This window comes from Micromys minutus, assembly GCF_963924665.1.
Source record: "Micromys minutus genome assembly, chromosome: 30".
Lineage (NCBI taxonomy): Eukaryota > Metazoa > Chordata > Mammalia > Rodentia > Muridae > Micromys > Micromys minutus.
In genome coordinates this window covers 30,540,356-30,562,710 of record NC_137965.1, presented here as the reverse complement: position 1 = coordinate 30,562,710, position 22,355 = coordinate 30,540,356, and the positions used below count along the sequence as shown (strand labels likewise).

The following is a 22,355-nucleotide window of genomic DNA, read 5'->3' as shown; positions in this document are numbered from 1 at the left end:
ACTATCATAAATTAAATGAAAAACATTTTATTCTATTTCTTTGTTAGAATTTTAAGGCTTATGGAGTTTTGGAGCCAAGAAATATCTGTATTTCTTTTTAAAATGGTGTAGAAAATCAAACACAAGGCCTATCCATGCTATGATAGTGATGTTCCACTGAACTACATCCTTAGACCTTAAGAAGTTTTTGGTGCAGGGACAGAGGTGGTTCAGGTTTGGAAGACCGTGATCAAGGCCGGTGGAAGGTCTTCTGTAGGACTGTGTGGACCTCCTTATTCCTCAGACAGTAGATAATAGGGTTGCAGAGAGGTGTGACCACCGTGTAGATGACAGACAGAACCTTGTTGAGGTCCATGGACTTGATGCGGCTGGGGCGGCAATAGATGAAGAGAGCCGCTGAGTAGAAGATGCCCACCACGACCAGGTGGGAGGCACAGGTGGAGAAGGCCTTGCGCCGGGCGGCAGCTGATGGCATGCGCAGTACAGCCATCCCAATGGCTGAATAGGAGGCCAAGGACACCAGGAGTGTTCCACAGAAGATGACAATGGCTGAGATAAAGTCTACCAGCTCTGTGAGGGCCACGTGGGTACAGGACAAGTTGAGCAGAGGGGAGACATCACAGAAAAACTGGTTGAGGACATTGGGGCCACAGTAAGACAAGCTAGCAATGCATGTTGTCTTGGCCACTGAGACAACCAGCCCTCCCAGCCATGAAGACAAGGCTAAGCCCAGGCATACTTGGGGCCTCATGAGCAGTGGGTAGTGTAGTGGGCGGCAGATGGCCACATAGCGGTCATAAGCCATGGAGGCCAGGAGAGTGCATTCTGTGCAGATGAGGACTATGAAGAAGAAGAGTTGTGTCATGCAGAGTGTGAAGGAAATGTGGTAGGGCCCGGTCCATAGCCCCACAAGTAGGGTGGGCATGGTAACAGACACATAGCACATCTCCAGGCAGCTGAGGTTGCCCAGGAAGAAGTACATGGGCTTGTGGAGCTCTTTGTGACTGCAGATGAGGTAGATGATGAGTGTGTTCTCCAGGAGTGTCAGCAGGTAGAGAGTCAGGAAGACAGCAAATAGGGCACCCCTTATGTCCAGCCTAGTTGACAATCCCAGCAAGATAAACTGCTGAACCCTGGTCATGTTTGCCAACTCCAAGGACCTCTCCATCTGTAGAGAGACAAGCCAATTGTTATCCTCTGTCTTTTAGAAGCATCATAGTTAAAATAATTAGGAGGATGTTTATGGTGCTTTGAGCCTTGAGCAAGTTAATAATCTCCACATCTGCTAGAGGGTGACTTAGAAGATTCTTCCTATTCTTGAGGTGAGTGCTGCAGTGGTCATTCAAGTATATAGGAGGGAAGTGAGCATCTGGATGATCAGAAGATACAATTTGTTCTCCGTGAAATTAAGTGAAGGAAAAGATTGACATTTGCTACGTAAGAGATAAGTATCTCCATTTCAATTTTTGAAAAAGTATTATTCCCAGACTGTTGCCATACACATCAGTTTAGCAATATTTTTAAAATCTAGGAAAAATTGGACTGCCATCTCTGATGTTCTAAAACACGGTCCAGTCTAAACCACACTACCCTGAATGGGCCTAATTTTTAACCAGGATTATTTTTTAATATTCTCAATAGTTTTGCTGGGATTTAAAAAAAAATTGTTGGTACCTCATTTAGCAGAAGTTTAGAGATTCTTTTTTTGGACCCAATCTGTTTGGTTATGTATACAACACTGACTAACAATTTGTAGAATGTTGGGGATTGTACTGGTTGTACCCAAAGTGAATGATAATATATATATATTACCATTCACATGCTACTGTTTAGGAGAAAGCTGGGTGTTACAGAGGGAATTAGGGGTGAAATCTGGGGTGCATATCTGATCCCTCAAATCTCTAAGATTCTTTGAGCTCTTACATTTTGTTAGAAATGTTTCATGGATACTTTGTTGTTTCATTTGGTGCTGCTGAGTTCTGGTATGATTTAGTTATTCTGTAATTTTTTAAAGGTTTATTTTATTTTATTTGCACAAATATTCACCTTCACGAATGCCTATGCATGCAGTGCCCATGGAGGTTATAGAGAGCATGAAATCCCCTGAACCGGAGTTACAGGTGGTTGTGAGCTGCCAAGTGAGTGCTGAGACCTGGACCTGTGTCTCCTAGAAGAACAAACAGTGCCCTCTACTGCTGAGCCATCGTTCTAGCTCCCCTGGCTTAAGTACTTGTAAATGACAGTTCTAGTCTATCCCACAGGGTGAGTGTGGTAACAGCACAGCACATGATAACACAGCCAGAAAATTTCTGTAGCTCAACCTAACTCCATTCCCATGGTAATTCCACTGGATGATATTAACCTTCTGAAATCCAGGGCCAAAATATACTCCAACACAGAAGACAAAAGAGCTAGGAATTTATAAAATTTGTGATTCCTTCTCGATTTAGAGTATCATGTATAGGTTCCACTCGGTGAAAAAAAGCTCATGTGATGAGTTAGGTTCTTCCTCAGTGCCCTTCCCTCTTCTCTCATTTCCCCATCTCTCTTATATTTTTCATAAAGATGGGAATTTTATTTTATATCTTGCTGCTATAAGCAAATACATTTACTCAACAATTCACAGCCATATCCCTCTCATCTATTAGGAGCTGACATCTTACAAGTCAGAACCAATGAGCAGATATATAGAGAGAGCAATTTCAGAAGAATTTAGCACTACCACAGAGCTCATGAACCGCATTTTCTTGATATTGACAGCTACTCATTCATAAATGATGAAGAGTCTAATGCAGGGGGTGATAAGAGTTCGGGAAGAGCATTACGACAAAGGAAGAGCAATAGTGATGCTTTTGTGTGTGCGCATGCACCATGGCTCACAAGTGGAGGCCAGAGAACAACTTGCAAGATTCAGTTATCTCCTGCCATGAGGATCCTGGGAATCTAACTCAGGTTATTCGGGGCCTTTACTTCCATCTCACTGGCCCAACTCCAGCATTTCTCATGGAGAAAACAACCATGTTCCTTCTAGAATGACCCTGCTTTGCACATCATGTGACCCCATCATGGGAGAGATAGAACAAGTTCAACTTGACATTCTCTCCCAGACCAACTGAAAGCAATGCTGTAAAAATCTACCCTCCAGGCTTTGGTCCTCAGTGTTCTAGATGACAGATGATTGAAAACTCTTAGTCCAATTTTCCTACATGTGAAAATAAACTATTTCATCTTCTTCTCTTCTCCTCTGTCTTCTTCTCTCCTCCCCTGCTCTCCTCTTCTCTCTCCCCCTTCCCTTCCTTTTTCTTACCATCCCCTTCCCTCCCTCTCCTCCCTCCTGTCTCTGTAGATTTATCAGTCTGGGCTCTTAATCTTTTTCTTCTTTTCCTCTCCTCCTTTCCTTAATTTCTCTTATATATATATATATATAGTTGTTTCATTTTATTTCTTGCTGTGATAAGATACTACCCAAACACTCTAGTCAGCATTTTACTTATCCTATGTGCTTAGTTGAACAGTTACTCAACCAGGCTCTTAGAACTGTGGTAATTATGGCTCCTGTCAACATCCTCAGATATGGGCATATGTATCTTGGTAAACATCAGATACTCTCTCAACTCACCATTTTTACCAAAGAATTAGCCTCAGACAAATCTCTTATTTTCACAGAGCTGATCCTTTCTTAGTAGAATCGATATGGCTTCTTGTACGAGTCCCAGCGTCCCATTTCCTTACGAGAAATTGTTCCACTTTCCTAGCACATCACAGAGATCACAGAGCAAGCTCAACTCCCCCACTAAGCCCTGCATAGCAGCACAGTGGCTGATACAACAACTGCATCCTACAAGACCATGAGAGTTTAAAATTCTAGCAAGGAGTGGGGAAATGCTCCAAATACTCATCCCTTGCTGAGGAGCTGGAGGGAATTGTTGGACGCAGAGGGAGCAAGACTCACTTTTCTTGTACAGGTGTTGGAGTGCTTACTGTTAGGTTGTTTATGTCCTATGGATGGTCCCACACAGAACATATGGGTAGAACTAATGGTACTTGGTGGCCTACAAAACAAAGATAGAATGCTGGGTGGGAGAGATGTCAAAGGTATGTTATGGGAAAACAATGTGAGCCGGAGGGAGAGAGTAAGGGTGAATATGACCCAGATATATTAGATCTTTAACGTCTCTGTAGGACAGTTTCTGGGGTGGGGTTATGGCTGAGTAGTAGCATGCTTGCCTGGCACACAGAAGTCTCTAGGATCAATCCACACAATAGAAAAAAATGTGACTTCTTATTGGAAGCTGAGACATTAAACTCTGATATTATTAACTTGCCAAGAGCTAGGGTGTACAGGGAACTTTCAGTAAGTGAATGACAAATCTCCCCTACCCCAAGTTTCTCTCTCTCTCTCTCTCTCTCTGTCTGTCTCTCTCTCTCTATCTCTCTCGCTTAGTTTCTAGTCCTTTCCCAATATTTAATCTTTTGATATAAACTGATGCTATAAACACCATGAAGCTGAGATTCATAGTGTCATCAGGTCTCAATTTCAGAGATATTATATAGGACCTGCACTTTGGAAGACATCTGAATATAAGTTAAGTCCAGTCCCAGCCCCTTTACTAAGCTATAGAGTCAGTCACTGAGCCAAATGTAGCTTTGTCCCATGCACATTTTTCTAAACAACAGGGACATCATTCTTTATCCTCACAAATTAGTTACGTGAATGATAGCTATGAAGTGCAGAGCAGTGTGTGCCGTGGAAAATGATGCCGGTTATTATTTCCTATCAAGGATGCCTCAGAGCTAAGCTTTAAGTCCTGGCCGTGGAGCTGTCTGCAGACTTCTTGAGCTTGGATCTGGTTATTTCTAGTATTTATTTTTTATTTCTGGTTTTTATTACCAGCTTAAACAGAAGCTTTGTTGATCAACCTGGTGGAAGTCTTTTGACTTCCTGAACTCTTCCTCCATTCCCGGCCTTCCACTGGTCTCTTTGCCCACCCACATTATCTTCTTCATGGATCCCCTTCTGTTCTACCACCGTAAGTGGGTGCTTCATGTGCGATGATATACCATTAGAAATGCATTTGGAAAATCCTCACAGGCACACACACAAATGCCTGAACCAGAGCTCTGAAGAACAAAGAAAGAATATTCAGACTATACTCTGTCTCAAAAATGTTTACTAGCTGTTGGGCAAAGTCAGCAGCTGCTGCTCAAAATGGGACAATGTAATGTGGTCACTAAAAATTGGGTCAATGTGCTACAAAGAACTCATAGATTAAGTGGCAAAAATCAACCAGTAAGAAGATTCTTTGTACAATTGAGTCTATTTAAGGATGAAAAGGGTCCTATTATAGGTCCTCTTGCGTTCTAGGGGCCATGAAGAAAACTGTTAAAGCAAAAATTAAAACTACAACCTTTCTGTTCAGTTGTGTGATGAGTCAGAAAATTTTTAGAAATTAGAATTGGAGACATGGAGAGATGTTTTAGTCTTAAGGTTATATACAAAGTATTACGAATCAGGACCTAATTTTGACCCTTGGTATGAACAGGCGCTTCTTACATACCTGTCATTATTATATACAAAACTGAGGACAGCTCTCAAGAGAAGGTAGAATCTCAACTGATATGTGATGGTCATCGATGGTCACAAACACCTGTCAAAGAAGGACTTGGTGCACAGAAAGCTGGTCCTGAGAGGCATATGGAGGCATGAAATAATTTAACTAAAGACGTTTGAAGAATTTGAAACGCTGTGTCCCTTGGAAAGCTTCTTGGTCTACTTAGTACTTTATGCATGTTCTTGGGGTCATTCATGGTATATAACATGAGTGGATTCTTTGGGATGGACCATTTTAGGAAGAAGCAGAGGTTGTGAACTGAGACAGACATGCACCAATGTAATTTCTCCACAGATAATTCTAGTGTGCAGAAGCCACTCGATCCATATCTGTCAGCTCTATTTATCTGTCTTTCTGTCTTTCTATGCATCCACCCACTGATCCATCCTATCTTTTATGTGTCTATATATGTGCCTAAGTATCTACATATCTGTGTATCTATCTTCATCACCTATCATCTATCAATCTTATCTAACATCTACTTTTCATCCATCTTATACTTCATATACCATCTATGTATCCCATAATTTATCTAATCTATTTGTCTATCATCTATTTATCATCTCTCTATCTCATCGGTATCCACACACATCTTCTATTACATATATCTATGTATCTCATACCCATTTCTCTATACTTCTGTTATCCATTAAATACCCATTAATACATACATCATTTATTAATCATGTGTGTGTGTGTGTGTGTGTGTGTGTGTGTGTGTGTGTGTGTGTGTGTGAATATCTATCTATTTATTGAGATGAAACTACTGGTCATGAGGAATATGGACCTGATATCTTAGTTACACTAGAAAAGAAAGAGATTTGTTTCTGCTGTTCTTTGATTTAACCCACAAAGAATAAAACTAGGTTTTCATACCTGATAGTTGATGGTAGACAGGTATTGATCCTTCCTTGTTTTGACAATGGAGTAGACTCTGATACTTACATAAACTCAGCTTTTGCTTAGAGACTGTTAGATCTGCCTTGAAAGGAGGCACACACACACACACACACACACACACACACACACACACACAGAGAGAGAGAGAGAGAGAGAGAGAGAGAGAGAGAGAGAGAGAGAGAGAGGTGGGGTGGGGTGGAGAGAGAGGACCCTTTGCCTCTTCTCTATTCTGAGCCCTTGAAGTTGCTGAATGAGCTGCCTGCACTGAGAAGGCATAGCCATGTAGACTTAAGCCAGAACTTTGGACCCCAGAGATTCCTATTGTCTCTGTGGATTGGGAAAGGAGTAGAGAGGAAAGTCTCTCACTGATGCTCTGTAGAGACCGAAGAAGATGGACAGAGTCAAGAAAGTGTCTTTGCCACCCTCAGTTCACATCAGTAGACACAGATAATGTTTTCGTAAATTTCAAGTCCTGCTCTTGGTACTGATGGGTCTGATGACCATAGAAAGACAAATTTAATTGACAAGAGGCTGAAAATGCTGTTTATTGAAAGAACATCGGTTACATACATCCACAGCAGCAGTGTTTACAGTAGCTAGAGATGGAAAAAAACACAGATTTCCTTTGAGAGCAACACAATGAAATTTTGTTTAGCTGTAAAGAAGAGAGAATGCTGATAGAAGTGACAACAAGGATATTCTCTGAAGGCATCTCTACGTGAAGTGGTCGCAGAAAGACCAGTAGTAAAATTTCAGAAGGCCCACGTCTAGTTCTCAGTACTCACATGATGGCTCACACCATCTGTAACACCAGCTCTGGTGAAGCTAACGCCGTCTTCTCACCCCTACAGGCGCTGCACATATGGTACGAAGACATACAGGCAAGGAAGCATCCACATATATTAAACAAAACTTTAAGAATTCAATGCCCTAGAAACATGAAACCCTAAGTGAAAAAAAATTTCTTTTTCTATTTCTTTTTCATTTCTTGATTTTTGAGCCAGGATTTCTCTGTAACACTGGCTATCCTAGAACTCATTCTGTAGACTCTGTCTACTTCTGCCTCTCAATGGACTAAGAGGGTGCACCACCACCACTGGCAATTTTCTTCCCTTAAAAATGTTTTTACGTATCCTGTGATATTCTATACATGTATTCTATGCATTTTGATTACATTCATACCATTTTTCCCTCCAACTCCTCTTGCCCTTCCCCCAACATTTTCACACACTGAGAATCTGAAAATTATTTATATTTAACTAATTTCTCCCAAAGACAAAAACCACAGTTTATAGCAACCACGAAAAAATTCCTTAAGTATATTCATAGAATTTTTGTAATACACCATTTTCTCATCCGATTTTCCACCACTCCCTCTTTATTGCAGAATATCTATTGTTTATTCTTCGAGAATTTCATGTGTATACAATGCATCCTGATACATCCACCTCAGCTTCTCCGCTCCACTTCCCCCAGTCATGTTTTCCTTCCACCCTCGTTCCCTCTCCCTTTCTGTTTAGACTCATGGAGTCTAGTTTGTGCTGCCTGCTGAAATGTACACTAATCCAGCTAGCTTGACCTTGTGCAGGTAACTGCAGCTGAGTTTGTATGTGCAACGGCCATGTCATGGCCAGAAGACAACATTTCACAGCGCTCTTCCCCATCCTTCAGCTTTTATTCTACCATTTTTCTTCCATGAAGTTCACAAATCGTGAAGCCAGCTCACCTTTTGTTTTCACATGTAATCTAGAATTCTTGTGCAAAGTCTTCCACACTCTCTATTCTCAATCGCATGCACACTAGTGAGAAAAAGTGTATGGGCTCCCAACAGGAGATCATTTTTTATTGTGATGGAATACGGTTTACCCTTTAAAAGTTAAACTGAATATCACAATATTTGAAAAATATTCATTACCTTTTTATGTCTCTACCCAAACAGGGCTGACTTCTTTCTCTGACTGAGGACAGAGGACATTACAGAGGATTGATCTCAGTAGCTTTGAATGTCAGCTTTGACCTATAAACTACCAAGATCAACTTGCCTTTCTCTCGGGATCACTGAGAAGACAAAAACTGTATGTAGGTGTCACTCAGCTCAGTGTAAGTCAAATTATCTTTTAATGGGATCATTTTTTATCATTACACGTATGTGGGTATTAAGCATAGACATTTTTGAAAACTAAATTAGTCAAGACATTTAGCATGTTGGCATGGAAACCAATGCTGTGTAGATTCTTAAAAACACTAGCAGATTTCCATCATGTTAGAAACACCTAGTCTATGGCCATACAACCTTGAACATACCTGATCTCACCTGATCTTGGAAGCTAAGCAGGGTCAGACCTGATTAGTATTTGGACGGGAGAAAAATTGACTTCATCATTCTAGGGATCAATTGATGTAGTAGCTGTGTTTTGTTCTGAGGGGCATAAGATTAAAAAAAATGCTGAAATATTGTAGTATTGTTTGACAAATGTCTCTCAGAGTCCTGGGAATTTGCACTGTTTGTCCCCAGTTGGTGACCCTGTTTGGGAAAGGTTAGGAGGCATGGCCTTGCAAGGGGTGTGACACTGGGGTGGCTCTGAGGTGACGGGCCCAGCTTACATTCTCTCTGCCTTCAGCTTGTGATTCTAGGTGTAAGCAGCAAGCTTCCTGCTCCACTCTGCCATCAGAGACTCAGCCCTCTGAAATAATTAGTATGAACACTGTTTCTTTGGTAAGTGGCTATTGATCATGGTACTTTATCACAGCAACAGAAAAGTAACTATTGCAAACACCCATGGTGGACCACTATCTTCCAAGCAGCATGAACTACCTCCACTTCCTCAGGGTTAATTTTTACGCCCTGTAAACAGGGCTGGAGCTCACTGGCCTCTACGATGTCCAACCCCAGGGTTACTATAGAGAGATAAAGAAGCAGTCGGTATAAAATAAGCACACTAGATGATGTGGTGGTGGTGGTGTTCAAAGTCAATGCCTGCTGGGTAATTGTAATGGTGCTTTGATACTAATTACATGTGCATGGACATCTTTATTTTTACCCAGAAGATTAAGCGATTTTCCAGAACAAATCCCTTCAATTTGCTATGTAGTGATGGCAATGTTGCCACATTTGCCACAGTCACCATTGTCATGACTGTCACCACTACTTCCACCATCATCAACCATCTTCACCACCATCACTGTCATCACCACCATTTCCTCTCAAGTACTAGGCTAGTTGTTATTGTTAAAATTGGGAGTCATGCCAATGAACAGCAAACTCAACCCAGACAGGCTTGAGTAGAACTGAATTTATTTGTTCAATGAAGCAGAGTAGACCATGCGTGGACCAAACTTCCGGTAGAATTAGATCCATGAATCCATCAGTTAGTAGGACTTCATTGCTATCTATTTACTAGTTTTGATTTTCCTTTGTTGACATTACTATCCTCCTGTTTTTTTGTTAAGATTTATTTTTATTTTTGTTTATGTATGTGTGTATATATTTATGTAAGGTAATGTGCATGTAATGAAAACCCAAAATAAGACAATAGAAATTAAAAAAAAAAAATCTGAAAAAGAAATACTGAGATCTGGCTTTCTGATGATGATTTGTTAATGTCCCCAGTTGCTCAATCATCCCTCTATGAAGGTTATGAATTTAGATGAAACTCCATATAAAGGATGAGGGTATCAACTGCCTCTGGATTTTAAATCTCCCCACATGGTTTGGATTGTCTTGACAATGCCTCTTGCATTGGGTATCCCCTCTTACACTTCAGCTACTGTAATAAAAAGCCATTCCTGAACCAGCTCTTGGGTCTTAAGAGAAGTATATGTACCGAAGCTTCTTCAGCTGAATTATATTAACCTCGATCAACATCCATTTGTATGAGCATGCAAATGCCCACGCAAAAAAGACCACCTTGGTGGGTCCAGCCTCAGTTACCTAACACTCAGCTTATTGAAAGTGAGTTACAGGCTTTCAGACAGACACTAAACTTTAAGATGGTGTGTTACATGACAGTCTTGCAGAAGATGCTAGCTAATGCACTCAAACTGATTAATCGGATTCATTTATGTATCTTTATTTAAAATAATCTTGTTCAGAAATGAAAAGTTTGATGTTCTGCCTTCTCTTAGGTATGGAAATGGAAGCAGCCATGGTTTTCCTAGAAGAAAGCCAAGGTGTTATGCCACACTGGGAAAGTGGGCCTCAGTCATTCCTTGACCCTGAAAGCTGGCAAAGAAGAGAGTTCATTCATGGAGTCTAGACCCTTAACGTCCACAGCATACACGCCCAAAGGCAGCCTTGACCTCCTTGTTCCGCAGGCTGTAGATGAGGGGGTTGAGCATAGGGGTCACCATAGTATAGGACAGGGACACCACTTGCTTGCTTTCAGGAGAGTAGCTGGCCTTGGGGCGCAAGTGGATGACCCCTGTTGTGCCATAAAACAGAATTACCACCATGAGGTGGGAGGCACAGGTAGACAGGGCCTTGTGGCGCCCAGAGGCCGATGGCATCCTAAGGACAGCAGCCAGAATCATCACATAGGATGTGGCTATGAGACAGAAGGGAACCATGATGACGAGGACGGTGGCCACAAACACATTGGCCTCGAAGACTCTGGTGTCTGCACACACCAGGCTCAGCAGAGGTGCTATGTCACAGAAGAAATGTCGGATGCCACGTGGCCCACAGAAGGGGAAGTTAAAGAGCCATATGGTGAAGACGAGTGCCACAGGGACTCCCGCCAGCCAGCAGGTCGTGGCTAGAAGGTGGCATAGCCGTGGGCTCATGATGGCACCGTAGTGCAATGGCCTGCATATGGCCAGGAAGCGGTCCCAGGCCATGACTGTTAGGAGGAAGCACTCAGATGTGACACAGGACAGCACAAGGAGCAGCTGCAGGGCACAACTCGTGGGGGACACCCCCCGTCCAGGCTGCAGCAGGGTCACCAGGAGACGAGGTGCCACATCCAGTGAGAAGCAGATCTCTACCAGGGCCAGCTGTCGAAGGAAGAAGTACATGGGCATGCGGAGGCCTAAGTCCAGGCTGGTGAGCAAGACGATAAGCGTGTTGCCTAGCAACGTGAGTAGGAAGGCTGCCAGGAAGAGCACGGCAAGCACTGGGCGTAGGGAGGGAACATGTGCAAACCCCAATAGCACAAACTCCAGCTCATGTGCGCGGCTCTGATTGGCCCAAGGTGGCGCTGCCCAGGAGGTTGGCATGGGTCTGATATTCAAAGGCACTGAGTTAAGGACCAGGGAGGAACCCTATGGAGGACTGAGGGAGAAGATGAAGTGAGAACTGCAGCCCGTAGGTTCCACCAACTACAGTCTCAGGAAAGTCTATCCAAACGCAAATCAAATCCCCTCACAGTCAAGGTCTTTTAAATGCCTCAGTTAAAGCGAGGCATAAGCGGATATTAGCCTCAAAAGCTCCAAATATCCAAGAAACAATTCATAAACCTTATGAAGCTCAAAAAGAAGGAAGGCCAGAATGTGTCTCAGTCCTTTTCAGATGGAAGAACAAAAGACTCAAGGGAGGTAATACAGGGACAAATAGAGGAGCAGGGATTGAAGATCATTCAGAATCTGCCTCACCTCGGGATACAACCCATATGCAGCCACCTAACTCAAGCACTATGGCTGATGCCAAGCAGTGCTTACTGGCAGGAATCTGATATGAATGTCTCCTCAGAGGCTCTGCCAGAGTCATATAGATACAGCTGAGCATGCTTGTAGCTAACCATCAGACTGAACATGGGGACCCAAATGAAGGAGCTAGAGAAAGGACTGAAGAAGCTGGAAGGTTCTGCAAAACCTTGGGAAGAACAAAATCATCAACCAACCAAACCCTCCAGAGCTCTCAGGGACTAAAACACCAACCAATAAGCACACATGGAGAGACCCATGGCTCCAGTTGCATATGCAGCAGAGGATGGCATTGTCTGGCATCAAAAAGAAGAAGAGGCCTTTGGTCCAGTGAAGTAGGAAATCCAAGGCACTGAGGTGGAGAGGGTGGTTGAGAGAGGGAGCACCTTCATGGAAGCAAGGGGAGATGGGAGGTAGGATGGGAGGTGGGGGAGGGGATAATGTTTGAAATGTAAATACAGAGAACATCTAATGGCAAAGAGTGTGGGATAAATGGAATGACCTCATGTGCTGGCCTAACTCCTCTCCATTTTCCCTGGCTTACGTTCATCTCCATATTTTTACACTTCATTCTGTCCTCCAACCTCTCTTTCCACATCAGTTTATAAGGATGGGTATGATGCAGATTCTTGGCTACTTCTCCATACACATTTTCCTCTGATGGACTTTTATGATCCGCAAGACCTTCCATTCTCTCCCCAACCCCCAGGCCTCTAGCATGACATCCTCAGAACCTTTGCATTTATACAGTCCTTTTTCTCTGTATGTTGACATTGTTAGACTGTTCTCGGTCTCCCAGTATACATTAAAATACCAGCTTCAAGGTGGCCAAGATGTCTCAGAGAATGAAGAAGCTTGCCACTTAGCTGGAAGACCTGAGTTTAATCCTCCATGCCTACATAGTGGAAAGTAAAAAGCCAACCCCTGTAAGATGTTCTCTGACATCTACATGGCACATACATTTGTCCACTCCACACCCCTTCACATATCAACAGACAACACCTCCTGAGGGCTTGTAACTCGGTGGCCAGAATAACATGAGCAACTGCACTTCCTGTTTACACTTTCTGGCTGTAGCCGCAATTGAACAAATACTAATGAGATTCACCTTCTAATAAACACAGTCGACTCATTCCATAACCATGGAGCACCGTGGGCCATGATAACTTCAGCCCATGAGATCATTCTTCACTAAATACTGCCAAAATTTGTCTCTTGTGTGGATTTTGTGAAAAACCAATTTTGAGTAAAATATAAGGAATTTCTGAGGCTGGGAAGATAGCTCAGTGCGTACAGCACTAGCTCCACATGCAGATCAAAGTTTAGATCTTCATCACATAAAAGCAGTGTTTTCTCTGTAAGTCATGGGGGTCATGGTACAGAGGCAGGAGGATTTCAGGGACTGCTTAACAGCCAGAGTCTGACAGAAACAGGGGCTCCACATTCAGTGAAGGTACAGGCATTGGAGCAATGGTGCCGTGGGTGACAGAGCTTGCTGTGAGAGCCTGGGGCGCTGTGTTCAGATCTCCAGCACGCATGTGAAAATCAACAAGGACTTTATATGCACATAACTACAGTGTTGGGGAGCAGGACAGGTGCACCATGGGAGCTTTCTGGCAGAGCAGTGTAGATGAATTGACAAGCTTCTGTTCACTGGGGGCTGTGTGTTAAAATGTGGGACTAAAATGACAATACACAATGCTCCCCTCCTCTGGCTTCTGCATGAGTGCTCATGAACACACCCATGATCACCCATGTGCATGCTACAGCACATACATCAAAGCATTTTAAAAATTAAAATAAAAGGAACAAGTGATTGAAGATTCCTCTGGCCTATACACTCAAATGCACAGGCAAGTATACTTCCACATGCACATTCTATAGTAGTTCACACGTGCACACCCATGCACGCATGCACGCACATGCTCTCTCTCTCTCTCTCTCTCTCTCTCTCTCTCTCTCTCTCTCTCACACACACACACACACACACACACACAGGAGGAGCCTGTACACTATATCTTCAGATGCCAATTTCTGTGCCCCGAGATCTACTTATAGTCTGGACATGGGCATTGTCATGAATATTGAAGAATCTCCTGTATCAATGTGGTGTAAAAAATATACTCCCCAATTCTCTCTGATTGGTTAATAAAAAGGCTGAGCAGCCAATGTCTGGGCAGAGAAGAGAGGAAGCCTGGACTTCTGGTCCCAGGTAGGAGTCAGAGAGAGGAGAACCAGGAAAAATGTTTACCATTAGGTACATGAGGATCTAGGAGCAATACACAAAACGGCCACACAACAGGTAGAAGAGGAGGAGGAAGAAAAGGAGGAAGAGGAGGGGGAATGAGAGGAGGAAGAGAAGGAGGAAAACAACATAGGCATAAGGAGGAATCACCAAGGGACTTCTCCATGAGGACAGACAGCTACAGAGAGGCATGGTGAGACCAAATGTAAGTAACTTTGGGGTGTGGCTGGGATGTGGCTGGATAGCAGAGCAGGTTAGGGATATCTGCTCAGTTGTGCTTAAAGTTTGTAGAACCAATTAGTAGGTCTTAGTCTCAATTATTTGGGTGCTAGCCAAGGTAGAAAAACCTGCCACCTTTAAACTTCATCCTACACACACACACACACACACACACACACACACACACACACACACCAGAGATTGGGTCATGTTCAAATATATCCAAACACATGAGCAACTTCAAAGCCCTCTTTTTAATACTCATTGCATGGAAGATCAAGCTTACTTGCCTCATCATGACAGTCACATTCTCTTTGGGAAATCCAAATTCATCCACCCATTATTCATTCATTCGTCCATCCAGTCCCGAACGCAGTTCTGAGCGGACACTGTAACCAGATACTGTAGCAAAAACTGATCTTGGATCCAAGTTTTAAATAAAAAAAGACCTGTTCCTCAACTTCTGATGCTTGGGCAGACCGAGGAGCACCCTTCTTCAGAAGGGGGTACTCATGAGGGTGTTGTGGAGTGACAGCCTAACACCTGGTTCTTCATGTAGACATTCCCACAGCAGTATTTGTTGAATGTGTATTTCTTTGCTTCACTTTCCTACATATTCCTGGAACCTAACATATGCCTGGCTCATTGTACGTAATGAATGAATATTTACCAGATGGTGGGACAACTTTGCCTTGTTCATAATTCCACCTCTAGTTTTTATTTATTTCCATGCCTGGCACAAATACCAGAGGCACTGAAACACTGTTTCTGAGCATCTGAAGACAGCCAGTGTCCTCAGGCTTCTTTTCCTTAGAACGTATTCATAATTTCCCACACATCCACACTCATTCTTCATTCTTGCTGTGTGCTGCCTTTTCACACTCACCTTCTTCACATAGACCTGGAATTAAGTCAGTCCCAGACCCTGTGGCACCTGGATGTGCAGCTCATATCTAGAAGTGATGTCGATTGTGAATGAGACTGTGAGGTGGCCCGGTGGGTTTGAGGACTTGGTTTGCAAGTACAAAGATTTGTGTTCAATTCCCAGTAGCCAGGAATTGCCACCTATGCCTGGGACCCCAGAAATGGGGTTCAGAGACATAGACAGGCAGATTTACAGAGCTTGTTGCCATGTGTCCTAGCAAAAAAGGACTGGTTAAGTGAGATACCTTGTTTGAAGATAATAATGTGGAGAAAAAGAAGATACTCTATTCCAGTGGCTCTTACCCTGTGGGTCTCAACTACTTTAGGGTAGAACAACCCTTTCATAGGAGATTGTGTGAAACCATCTGATATCAGATGTTTACACGACAGTTCATGGGAGTGCGAAATTATAGTTTTGAAGTAGCAGGAGAACAGTTTTGTTTGAAGGTCACCACAACATGAGGAGCTGTGTTAAAGGGTCATAGTATTAGAGGGTTGAGAAGCACTGGTCTACATACCGCTCTGGCCTCTGCATGCTTGTGCACAGGCACACACACTATCACACTCATGTGTGTGAACATTATCCTCATGGAGGAGCAGATCTGTCTTAAGACTGTGGCAGAAGAAAGTTAAACACAGACTGACACCCTTTTCTACCCCAAGAGAAAGTGCTGTTCCTAGCAGTCTCTCCAGGGATAGGGTTGGTTGCCTGTAGATCAGAGCTCTACAGTCAAGCTTCTCTATCTAACAGAGCTGGGCTCCCAGGTCTAAAACAATAAAATGGAATTTTATAAAACCTGTGCTCTATACGCTATTAGAGAATGACATCTCCACAGCAACCTTCCCAGCACTGGTCACAATCACCTTTCATATAATAAGCATTACAAGCTTATAACAGACCTTCCTCCCTGTCTCCTTGGCACCTGTGATCCATTTTTTTAAAAATCAAATTCACCTAAATGATGAGTGAATACATTGTGTGTGTGTGTCTGTGTGTGTGTGTGTGTGTGTGTGTGTGTGTGTGTGAGAGAGAGAGAGAGAGAGAGAGAGAGAGAGAGAGAGAAGAGAGAAGAGAGAGAAGAGAGAGACAGAGACAGAGACAAAGAAAGACAGACGGAGGCAGAGAGACAGATACACACAGAGAGAGAGAGAGAGAGAGAGAGAGAGAGAGAGAGAGAGAGAGAGAGAGAGAAAGAGGAAGGGAGGGAGGGAGGGAGGAGGTGATCTCTTTGTGAAGCCATCCTTAAGATGTGGCCTTGGCTAATACACCTTTGGAGGCTGTATTTCTAACTCTTTTCCAATGGATACCCAGGCCATCAAACCTCTTCCCCACCTCTTCCGGGATTGACAAGTGATGTCTCAGCTTATCTGAAGGGTTCTATCTGGTATGACTGATTCAAACCATATTCACTGAGCATCTCTGTTCTACTTACCCAAATGGACAAAGTGCCAAGAGGTCTTCAGTTAAGAGTGTCTGGTGGTAAAGTAGAGGCACAGGGAGACATAGGAGCCTAGCTGACTAGGACTGAATATGAGGGGTGCTGCTGGCTGCAGGGTAGTGCCGATATCTCACCAAGGACGTACAGATACGTACAATTCATTTGAGAGCTTACATCACTAGCTACTGCAGATAGATTGGATGTGAGGGAAGAGGATGAAGAAGAATGAGACAAAACTGCTGGGAGTCTGGCCATAGCCACAGGATGACTGCCTTTGCTCAGATTGAAGGATTCAGGAAGCGGGAAGGAAGAAGAGTCCATGAGACTTCCCTGCTGGGATGTGGAGAAGGCAGTTGCATATACAGACTGGAGCTTGGATGCAGGGATCAGTGTGAGGGTGAGTATTTGAACCTCTGAAGTATGGGGAGTTTTCAGCCAACAGTGCTTTGGCTAATCCACAATGATGAGAGAGAATTAGCTTCTCTGTGCCCTCCTCTGTGAGACTGTGATAGCTACAATACCTGGGTTTGTGGCTGCCATAATCCCCATTTTAACAGAAAAGTTAAATAAGTTTGTGGGAGCAAAAGTGTGAATGTGAACTCAGGATGCTCAGCTACAGACAGGCACTGTCATCTGCTGACTCTGACAGGACGTTTAACAAGCCACTCAAGTGTCAGCGACAGCTCTGTCTATGCCACTGTAATTTCCCCAAACCACATGGAATGTCCAATGGCACATGGGATGCCCAAATCCCTGCTTACCTGATGCTGGGAGCTCTGTTGTGTGTTCCCTAGAGTCAATGGCAGAGTTCACACATGGCTGGTTCAGATATGGGATCCCTCCTTTCTTAGCCATGTGCTGTGTAAGTAACCAAGAACCTCCACATCTCTAAATATTCGCAAAGAAACCATGACACCATTCTTTGCGAAGACAGATGAATCTTATTTTGGCAGCGTGATGTCTGCAGATAACGAGGGTAGGTTGTATCCTGATAAGAAGTTGACTCTAAGTCAACTCACAGGTGGAGGCAACTATGTCAGCTGAAGGTGGTATTAGCTTGGTGAAAGCAGTCATTACACAAAGTATTCATATACGCAAATACTTCCCTAATGAAAACTCACTGGAGAGAAGGGAGTGGAAGGGATGATGGAAAGGAGAAAAGAAGGAAAGAGAGAAAGGAAAGAGGGAAGGAGAGAAGAGGGAGGAAGGGAGAGAAGAAAGGAAGAAGGAAAGAAGAAGGAATGAGAGAGGGAAGGAAGAAAGAAAGGAAAGAAGGAAGGCAGGGAGAGAGAGAGGAGGGAAGGGAGGAAGGACGGCAAACTGGGAGGGAGGAGGGTAGGAGGGAGGGAGGAGGGAACACATAAAGGAAGCTAGTTAGGAAGAGGAAGAGAAGTGAATCTGAAGGGCACAGAAGAGTGCAATGGAAGGTCAAACACATTAAATACATGTATGAAAATGTCACAATCAGACATTATTTTATATCATTCATCAGAGATGAATGAAAGTCTCCCAAAATCTCAGAGCAGCTTCCATGAACAGAAATGACAGAGTCACATGTAGTTCAAGTCTAAATTCATCGTGTAGCAAAGGATGACCTAGAACTTCTGGTTTTCCTGCCAGACTAAAAAACGAATCAAGTTGCATACCTTAAATCTACACAATTTGAAATTTCCAGCCACACAGAAAAAGTTTGAAGGACAGAACACAGTCCTGCCTCACATGGTGAGGGGACCCTAGTGAGACCACTGTCAGCTTCTTCTATACCTGCTGTAAAGATCACACTGACGGGCAAGTGCCAGGCAGCTTGATAGTTTCATTAAACAATTTTACTCTATTAAAATGTGTTTTGTGGACCACAAGTTACTGTTCAGTGCTATTAATCTACACATAGAGACAACAATGGTGTCTTCTTCAGGATATGGGGGACTCAACTCAGGCTGATCAATGAAAGAGTGTTCACATTATAGCAATGCAGGCTAGGATATAGGTCAGCTGGGAGAGTACCTACCTAGCAGGCATAAGCCCTGGTTCAGTCCCCAGAACCTGGGCATGGTTGTACACACCTGTAATCCCAGCACTTGGGAGGTAAAGGCAGGAAGACTACAAGTTCTAGGCCATCCTTTGCTATACAATGAATTTCGAGTCAACTTGAATTATATGAGACTCTCATTTCTGTTCATGGAAATTGCTCTGAGATCTTGGGAGACTTCCATTCATCTCTGAGCCTTGGTTTCCACACAGACAAAGCGGGTTTAATAAGACCTAAACTACCATATTGAGAGGATAAAGTTCAATGGTGGAATGCTTGGACTCCTCACAGACATGGTTCTTGCCACTTGCTCCCATGACTGGGAATTCCATGTAAAAACAAGAATCGAAAAAAGGAGGAGCTGAACTTGCTTCAGAGGATCCATATTCAGTTCCCATAACCCAAGTTGGGTGACCTACAAGATGAACCCTCTTCTATAGGCACCCCTATACATGTAAATAAAATAAATCTTAAAAATATGAAGCTTACCTTGAATTCCATTACTAAAGACCATCCCTGTGAGTGTTTGCCACATTTTATCATTATGTGTGTTACCATGAGTGTGTGTGCATACGTGTGTACACATGGGTATGTGGCAACCAAATGTTAACATCAGGTGTCTTCCTCTGTCACATTCCATCTTAGGGTCTGTCACAGAACCTGGAGTTCACACTTTCAGCTAGGCCGGCCGGCCAGTGAGATCCCAGGATCTGCCTGACTCCCTCTTTGCTTGCTTCCTACCTCTATGAGACTTTCACTCATCCCCGAGTCTTAATTTCAACACAGGTAAAGTGGAACTGAGAAGACCCCACCTTCCATATTGAGAGGTTAAAGCTTAGTGTCAGGATGCTTGGGTACCGCCCAGGCATGGTTCCTGTCACTTGCTCAACCGAGCCATCTCCCCTGCCCAGTAGACCACTTTAAAAAATAAAACTATAATGGGCTTCGAAGCAGGTTGTGTGTCTCTTGTGTTACTAAAATTGGCTGTTTTACTGTTACTAAAAGGGCAATTGTCTGCCTTGTGAGTCTGGCAGATACCATCCAGTCAATTCTAAATTACATGCGTCATACGGGCAATCTTTTATTTTGGTGTCAATCCTACGAAGTGAGCAAAACGCCCACTTGTTTTTTGGAAACACAGTGAGGATGAATTGAACCAATGCATTGAATCCTCTGTGTGTGAGATAGCTAAGTGTGTAAAAAACTTGCTGCCAAGCTAAATGACCTGGATCGATTCCCAGGATCCACTTGATGTAAGAAACGAGTCCTCAGGCTGTTCTCTGAACATAAGGGACCCTACACATAAATAAGTTAAAAAAAGATTTCTTTGCAGTCCCAGTACAGAATCATCCTTATATAGATGCTGTACTTCACGCCATGAAGTTGTCTTCAGCCTTACATATTTCTATATGATAAAGAGTGGGGTCCAATGGTGCACATCTGCAAGTCCAGTCCTAAGGAGGCCGAGACAGGAGGGTTATGAGATATAGAACAACTAGCTGGGTCTACTGAGACTCTACATCAAGCCCTGCTTTCTCCCAAATAATGCAAAGGACAGTCATAGACAAACTCCAGGCTTGTCTTACTGTGGAAGTGGATTGTGTTTTAAGAGAATTAAGGGAAGAAAAAGGCATAGAGGAAGTAAGAAGGATGATGAAGGGACAGAAGACAAGAAGGGAGACAAGAAGGGAGAGAGTGAATCAGGAAGAAAGGTGTGGGAAGTTGAGGAGGGAGGAAGGTGGGAAGAATGAAAACAGAAGAGGAGAAGGAGGAGAGGGGGTGGGGTGGCTTTAGAGCTATTGAGTATAATGTTTTCCTTGAGATTACTGTTGTTCTTGATTTGCAGAGAAAAATGGGAGGCTCAGGTTGGTGTCCTTCCCAAACACGCAGGGAATTCTCACCGCCTACCACTACCTGTCACAGTTCTGTTCGTAAAGTTAATTATCAGGTGATGGCCAACAAAGTGGAGACATGCACGCCTTCTATCTTTCCAGTAATGTTTGTAAAACAGACCACCCCTCATCCCTGAGTAGCCACACAGTCAAAGAGAAGGAAGACCAACACTCACCTCCTTGCTAATCTGCACTCGGGGCTGGTCGATGCTGAGTCTCAGAGATATCAACCTCTGACCAGGGATCTGGAGCCATTTGTTTTCCCCGAGGAGTGTAGGCTCTGTGCTCATTATCCTCTCTGTGCCCAGTAGAGACCAGGGGGAGGCAGAGCCTTTCTATTCATCCTTCCAGCCATGGCCCAGGTCGGTTGAGTCACCTCTGTAAATCTGGAAAGCCAGTGGAGAGAAAATACTTGCTGTTGGCGGCGGTCTGCAAAGACCAATTTCCTCCTGTCAAGGCAGAAATGTCAACTGCACAACCTGCCTTGGGAGGGAATCAATAGGATCTAATCGCTGTTGGAACAAGCATTTCCAGCAGCTACTCAGGAACCATGCAGTGGGTATGCTCACACGAGGGGCTGAGTGGGCACATATGTAAGGAGCATCAGTAACAACATTGACATTGCAAATATACATTGATAAGGGCTGGGTGGGCAGGAACAACTCATCCATTCTGCAGGAAACAATGTAGAGACCTTCCTGTATCAAAAAAAGAGGATGTCCCCCCAAAATGTTCAGTTAAGTAAAAGTAGCTCCTTGCAGTGTGGTGTGATGATGGTTCTCAGGGAAAATGAGCAATATGAGGAGGAGGAAGAAAGAGTCTAAAGTAGAGGAGGAGGAGAGAGGAGGCAGGAGGAAGAGGAAGGGGAACAAAAGGCAGAGAGTGAGGAGGAAGTGGAGAAAGAGGAAGAGGAGAATAGAGGAGAAGGCACACGTGTGGAGGTCAGAGGGCAATGTGCAGAAATCAGCTTTCTTCCACCTGCTGGTTCTGGGGATCATCCTAAGGTCATCAGACTTAGTGGCAAGCACTGTTCCCCACGGAGCCATCTCACTGCCCCCCCCCAGACATTTCAGACAACCGAGGTCAGAGTCCCTGGACAGGCCCAAAGTTAAGTGGAGTTTAAATGCTTGCAACAGTCATATTGAACCTGCAGGTAAGGAAAACCTGCCAGACACCGGAAAACAAGGACCACATCATCACACTGTGAAGAAGTGAGAAAGACTGAGTTCCTAGAAGGAGAAAGTGAAAGTGGGTGTGCCCTGGTCCACAGTACTGGGAAGATAAGTTGCCATGAGGAGTCGATCTTACTTTAAGACAGAAGATGTATTCTGAGGGCTCTTTGCATAGTGTGGTACTATTGTGAAGATAACTACAGTTAAATGAAGTATTACATATTTGAGATGTACTAGGAGGCTCATGTGTCTATACCACATGTGGGGCACACACATGCACACA

The 22,355-nt window shown here is 43.7% G+C and overlaps 2 protein-coding genes across 2 annotated transcripts; both read right to left on the bottom strand.

Annotated features, from left to right (window-relative positions):
* Positions 1 to 229: 229 nt before the first annotated feature.
* LOC308439855 (olfactory receptor 6Z7-like) lies at positions 230 to 1,168 on the bottom strand (the record flags this gene model as incomplete). The annotated part of the gene is made up of 1 exon (XM_080941771.1): positions 230 to 1,168. The coding sequence occupies one exon, from the start codon at positions 1,166 to 1,168 to the stop codon at positions 230 to 232; it is 939 nt and encodes a 312-aa protein (XP_080797897.1).
* A 9,604-nt stretch (positions 1,169 to 10,772) lies between these two features.
* On the bottom strand, positions 10,773 to 11,726 carry LOC308439853 (olfactory receptor 10A7-like; the record flags this gene model as incomplete). Its single annotated transcript, XM_080941769.1, has 1 exon — positions 10,773 to 11,726. The coding sequence occupies one exon, from the start codon at positions 11,724 to 11,726 to the stop codon at positions 10,773 to 10,775; it is 954 nt and encodes a 317-aa protein (XP_080797895.1).
* Between the last annotated feature and the right edge of the window lie 10,629 nt (positions 11,727 to 22,355).